The sequence below is a fragment of the Tiliqua scincoides genome, chromosome 1 (assembly GCF_035046505.1).
Source record: "Tiliqua scincoides isolate rTilSci1 chromosome 1, rTilSci1.hap2, whole genome shotgun sequence".
Classification (NCBI taxonomy): Eukaryota; Metazoa; Chordata; class Lepidosauria; order Squamata; family Scincidae; genus Tiliqua; species Tiliqua scincoides.
The window spans coordinates 293,708,768-293,720,984 of NC_089821.1; the positions used below are offsets into that span (position 1 = coordinate 293,708,768).

A 12,217-nucleotide genomic window follows, 5' to 3' on the forward strand; every position below is an offset into this window, starting at 1 on the left:
GCAAGTGCAATCTGTCCCTTGTCTGTCTCCCTGGCTATGGGCCTTCCTTCTTTGTCTCTTTGCCTCAGTCTGTTGGCCAAGTGTCTCTTCATAAATGACCTGGAGACAGGAGTGAGCAGTGAAGTGGCTAAGTTTGCAGACGACACCAAACTTTTCCGAGTGGTGAAGACCAGAAGTGATTGTGAGGAGCTCCAGAAGGATCTCTCCAGACTGGCAGAATGGGCAGCAAAATGGCAGATGCGCTTCAATGTCAGTAAGTGTAAAGTCATGCACATTGGGGCAAAAAATCAAAACTTTAGATATAGGTTGATGGGTTCTGAGCTGTCTGTGACAGATCAGGAGAGAGATCTTGGGGTGGTGGTGGACAGGTCGATGAAAGTGTCGACCCAATGTGCGGCGGCAGTGAAGAAGGCCAATTCTATGCTTGGGATCATTAGGAAGGGTATTGAGAACAAAACGGCTAGTATTATAATGCCGTTGTACAAATCTATGGTAAGGCCACACCTGGAGTATTGTGTCCAGTTCTGGTCGCCGCATCTCAAAAAAGACATAGTGGAAATGGAAAAGGTGCAAAAGAGAGCGACTAAGATGATTACCGGGCTGGGACACCTTCCTTATGAGGAAAGGCTACGGCGTTTGGGCCTCTTCAGCCTAGAAAAGAGACGCCTGAGGGGGGATATGATTGAGACATACAAAATTATGCAGGGGATGGACAGAGTGGATAGGGAGATGCTCTTTACACTCTCACATAATACCAGAACCAGGGGACATCCACTAAAATTGAGTGTTGGGCGGGTTAGGACAGACAAAAGAAAATATTTCTTTACTCAGCGTGTGGTTGGTCTGTGGAACTCCTTGCCACAGGATGTGGTGCTGGCGTCTAGCCTAGACGCCTTTAAAAGGGGATTGGACAAGTTTCTGGAGGAAAAATCCATTATGGGGTACAAGCCATGATGTGTATGCGCAACCTCCTGATTTTAGAAATGGGTTATGTCAGAATGCCAGATGCAAGGGGGGGCACCAGGATGAGGTCTCTGGTTATCTGGTGTGCTCCCTGGGGCATTTGGTGGGCCGCTGTGAGATACAGGAAGCTGGACTAGATGGGCCTATGGCCTGATCCAGTGGGGCTCTTCTTATGTTCTTATGTTATGTTCTTATGTTAACCCAGGAGCTGGGCTGGTGGAATGCTCTAAAAGCCGATATATCACTATGGAATATCCAAAGGCTTGTTTGGATCCAAGTAGTTTTATTGACTATTTGCCTTATTCCATTCCTTGCTCTCATTCTGACTGGTCACTCGCGTCAGCAGATTTTGTCTACGGCAAGTAATAAAAGTTAGTTGGCAATCTTCAGTCTCAAAAGACTATGGTATCGTGCTCTGAATGGTGGTTCTGGCACAGCGTCTAGTGTGGCTGAAAAGGCCGATTCGGGAATGACAATCCCTTCCACACTGGGAGCAGGTGCAATCTGTCCCTGGTCTGTCTCCCTGGCTATGGGCCTTCCTTCTTTGCCTCTTTGCCTCAGTCTGTTGGCAAAGTGTCTCTTCAAACTGGGAGAGGCCATGCTGCACAGCCTGCCTCCAAGCGGGATGCTCAGAGGCCAGGGTTTCCCACCTGTTGAGGTCCACTCCTAAGGCCTTCAGAACCCTCTTGCAAATGTCCTTGTATCGCAGCTGTGGTCTACCTGTAGGGCGCTTTCCTTGCACGAGTTCTCCATAGAGGAGATCCTTTGGGATCCGTCCATCATCCATTCTCACGACATGACCGAGCCAATGCAGGCGTCTCTGTTTCAGCAGTGCATACATGCTAGGATTCCAGCTCGTTCTAGGACTGTTTTGTTTGGAACTTTGTCCTGCCAGGTGATGCTGAGGATGTGTCGGAGGCAGCGCATGTGGAAAGCGTTCAGTTTCCTCTCCTGTTGTGAGCGAAGAGTCCATGACTCACTGCAGTACAGAAGTGTACTCAGGACGCAAGCTCTGTAGACCTGGATCTTGGTATGTTCCGTCAGCTTCTTGTTGGACCAGACTCTCTTTGTGAGTCTGGAAAATGTGGTAGCTGCTTTACCGATGCGCTTGTTTAGCTTGGTATCGAGAGAAAGAGTGTCGGAGATCGTTGAGCCAAGGTACACAAAGTCATGGACAACCTCCAGTTCGTGCACTGAGATTGTAATGCAGGGAGGTGAGTCCACATCCTGAACCATGACCTGTGTTTTCTTAAGGCTGATCGTCAGTCCAAAATCTTGGCAGGCCTTGCTAAAACGATCCATGAGCTGCTGGAGATCTTTGGCAGAGTAGATAGTGACAGCTGCATCGTTGGCAAAGAGGAAGTCATGCAGACATTTCAGCTGGACTTTGGACTTTGCTCTCAGTCTGGAGAGGTTGAAGAGCTTTCCAACTGATCTGGTCCAGAGATAGATGCCTTCTCTTGCTGTTCCAAAGGCATGCTTCAGCAGGACAGCGAAGAAAATCACAAACAAAGTTGGCGCAAGAACACAGCCCTGCTTCACTCCGCTTCGGATGTCAAAAGGGTCTGATGTGGAGCCATCGAAGACAACAGTGCCCTTCATGTCCTTGTGGAAAGATCTGATGATGCTGAGGAGCCTGGGTGGACATCCAATCTTGGGGAGAATCTTGAAGAGGCCATCCCTGCTGACCAGGTAGAAAGCCTTTGTGAGATCTATGAAGGCTATAAAGAGTGGCTGTCGTTGTTCCCTGCATTTCTCCTGCAGTTGTCTAAGAGAAAATACCATATCAGTGGTGGACCTGTTGGCTCAGAATCCGCACTGCGATTCTGGATAGACGCTCTCTGCAAGTACCTGGAGCCTCTTTAGTGCAACTCGGGCAAACAGCTTTCCTACAACGCTAAGGAGAGAGATGCTGCGGTAGTTATTGCAGTCATCCCTGTTGCCTTTGTTCTTGTACAGCCTGATGATGTTTGCATCCCTCATGTCTTGAGGTACTCCACCTTCTCTCCAGCAGAGACAAAGGATTTCATGCAGCTCAGTGATGATGATCTCTTTGCAGCACTTTAGGACTTCAGCAGGGATGCTGTCTTTTCCAGGTGCCTTGCCAAAGGCAAGGAAGTCCAGGGCCACGTGAAGTTCTTCTAGGGTTGGTTTACTGTCAAGCTCCTCCAGCATAGGCAGGCACTCAGTGTTGTTCAGCGCTTCTTCGGCGACTACATTTTCTCTGGAATATAGTTCAGAGTAGTGCTGCACCCAGCGTTTCCATCTGCTGCGCCCGATCTTGGATGACCTCACCTGTGGCAGACTTCAGAGGGGCAATTTTCTTCGGTGTTGGACCTAGGGCCTGCTTGATACCATCATACATCCCCTTGATGTTGCCCGTGTCAGCTGCTATCTGTATCTGGGAATAGAGCTGGAGCCAGTAGTGGTTAGCACATCTCCTGGCAGTCTGTTGGACTTTGTTGCGAGCAGCTCGGAGGACCTGCAGGTTGCGCTCACTGGGACAGGCCTTGTATGCTGCTTGAGCTCTCCTCTTTTCCTCAATGACTGGTGTCAACTCCTCAGAGTGGGCTTTTAAAAAATCACACATCACCCAGTGAATCATCAGCATTTTGGGAGACGAGATGCAAAGTTCTATTTCCTGCTTGCTCAGGGTGGGTCACCAGAAAGATCCTGCAGCTGCATAAAGGGCACTGGGGAGAAGAGCCAGAAAAGGGGTTACACAAAAGTCTGGCAGTATTATAATAAAGCATGCTATACAATAATCCCTGCTGGACTCTGCACCAAAAAATTGAGTTGCCAGATTGCAACCCGAGCTTGCAACCTTGAGCTCTCCTCTTTTCCTCAATTGGTGTCAACTCCTCAGAGTGGGCTTCAAACCAGTCTGCCACCTTGTTGGTCTTCTTGCTGAATATGGACAAGGCGGTGATGTAAACGGTATTCTTGAAATGTTCCCATCTGCTGGATGCATTTGCGTCGGCCAGGCCTGGAAGAGATTCCTCAAGCGCTCGTGCAAATTCCTCCACTTTTCTCTGATCCCAGGTCTTGCTGGTATCAATGCGAGGTCTTCCTTCCTTTTTTGTGTGATACAGTCGCTTTGTTTGCAGTTTCACTCTGCTGCGCAACAGGGAGTGGTCAGTGTCACAGGCAGCACCCTAATAACTGCGTGTGATCTTGATGCTGGGAAGGCTGGAGTGTCTGTTGAGAATCAGGTCGAGCTGGTGCCAGTGCTTTGATCTTGGGTGTCTCCAAGAGACTCTATGTTGGGGCTTCGTGTTGAAGAACGTGTTGCTGACACAGAGACCGTGATGACAGCAAAACTCTAGCAGGCGTTGCCCATTTTTGTTCATCTTCCCAGTGCCGAACTGACCTAAGCAAGTGGGCCATGAACTGTGATCAGCACCAACTCTAGCACTGAAATCGCCGAGGATGAACAATGGCTCTTTTACGGGGATCTTCTTGATAATGGTGGCCAGGTCATCATAGAATTTGTCTTTGGCTTCTGCTGGAGACGACAGAGTCGGTGCATAAACACTGATGAGAGTGACAGGTCCTGCTGATGACTGGAGCTGCAGGGACAAAATTCTTTCACTTCCCACAGTAGGTGGGATGATGGATTTCAGCAGGGTATTTCTGACCACAAAGCCAACGCCATGTTCCCTGGTTTCATTTGGTGGTTTTCCCTGGCAGAAAAATGAGAAATTTCTTTCCCTGACAGATCTGGAATCTGGCAGCCTGGTCTCTTGAAGGGCAACGATGTCCATCTGCAGTCTGCTCAGCTCCATGTCGATGACAGCTGTTTTGCGTGCGTCGTCTATTTCTTGCAGGTCGTCAGAGAAGCCAGGTGTCATTGTCCTTACGTTCCAGGTGCCCAGCTTTAGGGCAGGAGTTTTCTGTTGCATGGTGCAGAGTTGTCAATCCGCTTGTTGGTTTTCACCCTAAACCCCACGCACCCCGTGAGGTTAACAGACCGTGGCGAGGCAACACCTTACTGGCTGGGGACTGCCCAGCTTAAGGCGGGTGGTAGCTGCCCAATGAGATGCAATGATCTCTCCCACCGTCGGAAGCAGCCCCTGGCGTCACGCTCTACGCCAATCAAGCGAAGACTTATAACCGGTAAACTGCTGCTTCCCGTGTTGTGCCGACGCCGTATGACGAAGTTGGAGTGTCCTCTCCAGTGCGCGAAGCCTGGGTAAAGAAGGTATGAAGGATAGGCTGTTACCCATGCATCAAATCCCCCCTCTCCACGTCGCTGGACTGGTCCAATGGAAAGGCAGAAGCCAATACGGTTGGTTCCAGCGGCGTTGCAGGAGATGTAGCCACAAGGCAGTGGAGGTTTGAGGTTTGAGGTCAGAGTTTCCTTCTCTTAGATGAGCTGCCTTCCCAGGCTGATGAGTCCCATCCACCCGGTGGCTGTTTGGTCGCCTCTTACAACAAGTACAGCCAAACTGAGGGCCTGTTCTTATCCCCAGCCCCCAGGGGATGACCCCAGGGCAAGTAATAAAAGCACTTCCAATATGCAGCATATACACCGTTCTTTGAAATGCCTCAGGCCGTTTCTTCTCCCTGCAAACATCCCCATATTTTTTTGCCATACCAGTCCTGCTATCTGCCCCTTTTCACACCTGTCTTGTCTGTTCCAGCTGCCTTTGGGAGCTGATCTAAGTTTGCCTCTGTAACTTCATGTCACTTGTTGCTTAGATGCCTCAATCTAACCTTCTCACTGAAAAGGGCCTAGCCCCTCAGAGACCCAGATCTCTCCCCCTGAGAGGCCTTGACTTGTGGACACTGACCACAAATACATTTCCTGCTTGTCCTTTTATTTCCGTTATTTCTCAATATGCGGGTGGGAGAATGGGGCTATGTTCTTTCTTCAATTTATTTTGAAGTTCACAACACTTCACTTCCTGGCTACTGCACCCTACTGAAATGACATCATTGGTCTGAAATACCTAACTGAAATAAAAATATCTCCTACAGAAGGGGAAAAATCAACAACTGTCTTAAGATCCATCCTCAAATTTCTGCTACCTGTGTCTTTTACACATTTTCAAATCAGTGACTCTATTGTGCTGATGGCTCACAAATGTTTACTTGTGACCATCACTGGCCTAACTTGAAACCTTCACTTGCTTTTACTACAGATAATCAGGTACAAGTTAAACTCAATAGCGCCCGAACAGCTCTTTACGTTTTTCTTCCCTATCTTTAAAGGCTGAATACATGTTGAAAGATTGTTTATGCAAATCAGCTTTAAACAGGACAATTCCAGTCTATCCATATCAGTGACACTGACAAAAGCTTCAATCATTCAGTCCAATAAACATTTGTCATTTGTCAATATATTTGTCAATATAAACAAGATACTGGCTCTTCTTACACTAGCAATTTTCACTCCTTCATCACTACATTTATTTATGTTTTTCAGACTTCCAGCCATGATCTCCAGTCATTAATATCATTATATGGCAATTACCTGAAAAAGTTTGTCTGCTGCCTGAGGGGTAGTTGCTGGAGAATACGTTGGATCCATTTCTGTAAACTCGTCTGCAAAGTTACTAACATCCAATTCATCACGAATTACTGGTTTAAATGGAGCTGGCACTTTTTTGGCAGCCAAGTCGTTCCAATTTATGTTCTAAATAAAAACATTAAACAAAGTTTTGAAGAACATGGGAGAAAAATCTTCTAAGTTAATGCTGCTGCAATATTTGGAGTGAAAATGGTTCAGAAAAGCTTAATACATGAGTTTCATTAAGGTATATTCCAGAGCTACTGCTGCCTCTGCCTCTATAAGATGCCTCTGAGACTTTGGTCTCTGCTTTGCAAAGTCTTTTATTTACAGCTCCCTTTGTGATTGCTAAGATCCTTATTAATTTACTAGACCAGTCATTTTTGTATGTAATTATATACACATTCATAAATATCTTTTATTTTCTTCAAATGTCAAATAACTGGAAGTGCATCATGATAATGGGATCCACAAGAGCCTTACATAAATGCATGGACAATCTCACTGATGAAAACTATTCACATATTCTTCAAGGTACTTTTCAGACCACACAGCACGTAATCAATATATTTACCGCAGTAAATATACTGGCATACTTTGCACTATCCTGAAAAGTATTCTCCAGAATCAGGGCATGGATTCATTTAATTCATTTCTCTCCAACTTTTCTAAATAATATTCAAACCACTTTATATATAAAGAACAAATCAAAACCACAAATCAATAAGTAAAGAGCATTAATAAAATGAAAATTAAAACACCAATCACATATACGAAGTAAAAATCCATAGCACATTAACCAATTTCAGAGCAGCATCTAACACTTACACCTGGTAAAACAGGTGTATCAAGCAATCACCTAACCAGCAGGCCCCCTGCCAACTGGGCAAAGTGATGTCATATTTTATTTAGAAGGGGAAGAGCAACTGTCGCTCTTCATCCTAGCATCCTTCATCCTAGCATGGCATCTTTTCCAGTGGCTGTTGCTGGTGTCTTTTGCATCTTTTTAAATTGGGAGCTCCAAGGACAGTAAACCATTTATTTAGTTATGGAAACCACAAGTGAACTATTTTTGTTGAAAAATGTATATAAATATTATTAACAACAAACACAGAAAGAAAAAGTAGTCTGGCAGATCTTCCTGGGGGTGGTATTCATGTATGTCATCACAGGAAACGTCCCATCTCTCATGCCTGCTTGCCATTTTTCTAATAGAAACACATATGTTTGAAAAGAAAATTTTTTACAAATATCTGATTTTTTTTGCACCTGGAAGAAAGGGTGTTGTTTGATTTCATCAGCACCACTTGAACCACAGCCAAGTCTTTTCTTGGGGTCTTTCATCAGAAGACACTGAATTATATCTTTTGCTAAAGCAGTCATTTCTTGAGGATAAGGAGGTTCACTTTTTAAAATTCTCCTGCAGAAAAAAAGAGAGAGAACACCAACTACTTTGGAAAACCAAAACAAATCATTGACACACAGCAAAAGGTAGTAAAACTGATGGTAAAATCTACCATATATTGAGGCTACAATCTTTAAAAAAAACTTACTATGAAGTAAGCACCATTGAACCGTGGAACTTACTTCTGAGTAAATATGCGCAAGATTGTGCTGTAAGTCAGCATACTAGTCTACTGACCAATCCTATGGACCAGTTATGCCACTAGAACAAGCACTGAAGTGGTGTATAACATACTTTCCAGCAGTCACAAACATAACACCGTAACGGCTGCCCACTACCAGTAGCGGTAAGTGGTGGGCTCACATGGTGATGGACTGGTTGCCTGCTGTCCCAGGTAGGACCATGCAGGGTGGAGCAGCGATGGACAGAATGGGAAGGCAGCAGGATGGTGAGGAGAGTAGATTGGGCCTGGGAAGGGGGTGGGTTTGGCAGTGGTAGCATCCACAGAATCCTCATCCCTTTCCTGGGCTCAAGCCACCTTCGTGCATTCCCATGGACTTGCACCAGCAATATCACAGGCATAGGTCCAAGTAGACCCACTGGGCCGGCATGGGCTTTTCCATGAGGAGGTGAAAACACCCTTGCAGGATGCAGTGGTGCCAATGGGCACCACTGCAGTGCCACAGAAGGAGTTAGATAGGATTGGATTATTAGTCCAATATAGTCTGGTGAGTCACTACCAGTCAGAATAGCTACCAAAGATCCTTTGAAATAATGGCTACAGGACCTGAACCCAGAATTTCCACAAACACTTTCCTAAACCATGAATAACTTTTCTGAATAAAGTTATTTCTTCTGAAATAAAGTGATAAAATAAATGATAAAAGTGCACAACATTTCAGATACTATTGCAACCTGATTTACTAGCTTAGATTACTATCCTATTACCCTAGGAGTAAATCCCCTGGAACTTGCTTCTGACCAAACATGTGCACAATTGCACTGTTGCTTGGGGAAAACACGCCTCAAAATAAATAACCACAAACAAGGACTAAAGATAAAGAGTAACATATGATGCACTATCTGAACAATCTTATAAGCATAACTGGTTCTTTAGAAAAATAATAAATGTATTTACTAATTCCATAGGAATTACATAATTTCTAATTACATAACATAGGAAGCTGTTGCAAAGAGCCTCAAATGCAATCTATTACACAACTACTGGACAGATATTTTCTTGCTGCTTTTACAGAGATGTCACAAATTTTTGAAGATTCATATTCCATCCTATGCTGTCTACTCAGAAGTAAATTCCAATGGAGTTAAATGGGTCTGACTTCCAAGAAAGACAGTATAGGATTGCAGCCATAGGCACTTTTTACAGGATCGTAATGCATTTGGGCTGCACTATAAAATGTAAGGAGGAATTCAAAAACAAAGGCATATGAGTCTACTAATGATTTTTGGCATTCAGTGATGCATTTTGCAAGAAGTAGCTAAAAAACGTGTGTATAACAATCACACAAAATTCGCCTTGCAGTACAAATTATGCACAAATTAGTTGAGAAAAATCCAAGATTTATGCAAAAGTATTGGATCAAAGACGGCACTCACATTGCACTGCTGAATCTCAGTCAAAATTTTCCCACCAGGTAGTTTTAACAGCTGTTGTCAAACCACTTTTGTTCCGGTAGTCCTTTAACTGATTTGTTTTCTCTAGTTTTTTTATTTTTATTCTAGTTTTTTAGGATTTTTATTGTTGTAAGCTGCCTTGGACTTTCCAGTTGGGGATAGGAAAGGCAGGGTAAACAAGTTTTAAAATAAAATTACAGCACCCACGTACATTCAGATGCAAGTTATAGTCAGAAAATGGTGAACTTCATGCCACAGCTAACTTGCCATATGAGAATCAGTACAATCACTCGAATATCACCGAACAACCAATTTTTACAAGGATCATGCCCTCAAGATTAGTCATTTCTTATACATTTTGAGATGCTGAACATGAATAGAGCAATGAAAATACAGTATTTGTTATGGTTTGTGAAAAGATCCACAATAGACAGACATGTACTGGTAAATGTTTCCAACTTGCCCATCATCTATGTAAGCACTTAGTTTCTTCTAAACTAGAGCCATTTAACAGATCTCGTTGTCATTTGCATGTTCAGCACATCAAAATTAGTAAAGATTAGCTATTTTCATTTCAGAGGCAAATTGTCCAGTGTATTCTGTGTAGAACATCCTTTTTAGTACAGCAAGCACCCGTAGCCATGGGGGTGCCATTCTGGAACACCCTACAGTTAACTGAAACCACAGTTATGGGCAAAGGCTGCCCCCCCCCACCCTGCAGAGTGAGGACAGCTCTGCTCCCCTTGCCTATGGAGGTTTGTCTGGGCCCAGCAGAGGTCACGGACATATGTCCACGGCCTCTGCTGGGCTCACGCTGAGCCCGAGAGCAAAAAACATGTGACTTCTGGTTTTTTCAAAAAACTGGAAGTGATGTTATTAATGCTTTATTAAAAGAGTTTCATAAGGCATTAAAAAGTCACTTCCGGTTTTTCAAAAAAACTAGAAGTCACATGCTTTTTGCTCTCAGGCTCAGTCTGAGCCTGGCAGAGGCTGCAAATAGACATCCACAGCTTCTGATATGCTCAGATGACCTTCAGCTCTGGAGGGGGTGCACGGGGGGCCACAGACTCGATCCATGAATGAGTAAATTTGTGGATATGGGATACGCGGATACGCCCCCCCCCCCCGTTCTCCGGTTTGAACAAGTTCTTAAAACAACTCAGATCACATCACGTAAAATTTTCTTATAAACACTCAACAATTTGCAATGCAACCAGTTCTATAACTTACCTAGATATCTCGGTTTGTGAGTTTCTCTCTCCATCAACTGTAAAAGGTGATGCTCCAGTTAATAATTCATACATAAGAACACCTAGACTCCACCAATCAACAGCCTATAAAATAACCATTATACGTTATGAGACTAGAAATGGATATTAAGCCAATAAAATTATTCTGAAAAATAACAATTAACTAGGCAATTATTGTAACTTAAATGTACAGCGGGCCCTCCTTATCTGTGGGAGTTCGGCTCCAGAATCCCCTATAGATAAGAAATTCCGTGGATGCTCAAGTCTTGGAGGGCTGACTGGAAGGGAAGAGGAGAGGCAGGTTAGAAAAGGGCGAGAATCAGGCTATTTTAAATGGGCAGGAAGATGGAGGTGGCAGCACTGACACTGCACCTGCAGATCTGTGCCTTCTGTTTCCCTGCCTATCTGTCCAACAGGCCTTCTCCTCCTCAGGATGGTAGCTGCTGCTCCAACCCATTTAAAATAGTTGGTGAGTCTTGCTAGATTCATTTAAAAATAGCCAGTGAATGGCTGCAGAAATGAAAGCAGGTGGGCTGATGGGCCAATTTGTGTTTGGTCAAATCCACAGATACCAAGCCTGTAGATGCAGAGGGCCCATTTAATTAGTTGTAGATGAGTTTATAAAACAGAACTATTTTAGAAACGCAAATAGATACGAGTTATAAAAGAGAGTGAAATTATTTGTCTTAAACTACAGCTCAATGAACAAAGAATTATCTCCAATCCCAGATTCAGTGTTATTTCCCTACAACTTTTCTGAGCAAGAGCAAAATATTTTCACTCCATCAACCACAGCTGATTATGGTCATCCAGAATTTGCTGTTAGCCAGAAATCTGAAATTAGCTTCAAATTATGGTTTCAAATTATGGTTAGTAGTGGCAAAAGGCATAACCATAATTAAGTCCAGTAAAGGCAGCAGTGAGAGAAACTGTGGGGCTAATGGCATCCCAGCTCCAAGAAGTCTTGGAAGAAACGGATTTTCTGGACCGGTTTCAATTCAGTTTCAGACCAGGTTTTGGGACTGAAATAGCCCTGGTTGCCCTCATGGTTGCCCACCTACGCTGGGGTCTAGACAGGGGAGTGCGTCCCTTTTGGTCCTGCTGGATCCCTCAGTAGCTTTTAATAAAATTGACCTGGACCAGCTGGCTGAATTGGGCCTTGGAGGCATTGTATTGCAGTGGTGCCCAGGAGGCTGTTGAAGACCTGGAGCACTGCCTGGACGTGGCTGGGGTCTGGATGAGGGCCAATAAACTGAAATTAAATCCAGACAAAACAGAGGATCTCTTGGTTCAGAAACCTGTGATGCAGGTATTAAACTGTCAATCTATTCTGGATGGGATTGCACTCTCTCTAAAAGATCAGATACGTAACCAGAGGGTGCTTGTGTATCCTCAGCTTCTCCTGGATGCCCAGATGACAACAGTGGACAGAGGGAGTCTTTGCCCAGCTTT

The 12,217-nt window shown here is 44.5% G+C and overlaps 1 protein-coding gene across 1 annotated transcript in view; it reads right to left on the reverse strand.

Moving 5' to 3' along the window:
• Window positions 1-12,217, reverse strand: part of RPS6KA5 (ribosomal protein S6 kinase A5) — a 58,044-nt gene that overhangs the window by 18,527 nt on the left and 27,300 nt on the right. Inside the window, exons 7-9 of the mRNA XM_066612159.1 lie at window positions 10,746-10,849; window positions 7,745-7,895; window positions 6,440-6,601 (exon numbers count right to left, since the gene is read on the reverse strand). Coding sequence (XP_066468256.1) covers window positions 6,440-6,601; window positions 7,745-7,895; window positions 10,746-10,849 — 417 coding nt within the window. The remainder of the gene's footprint in view (window positions 1-6,439; window positions 6,602-7,744; window positions 7,896-10,745; window positions 10,850-12,217) is intronic.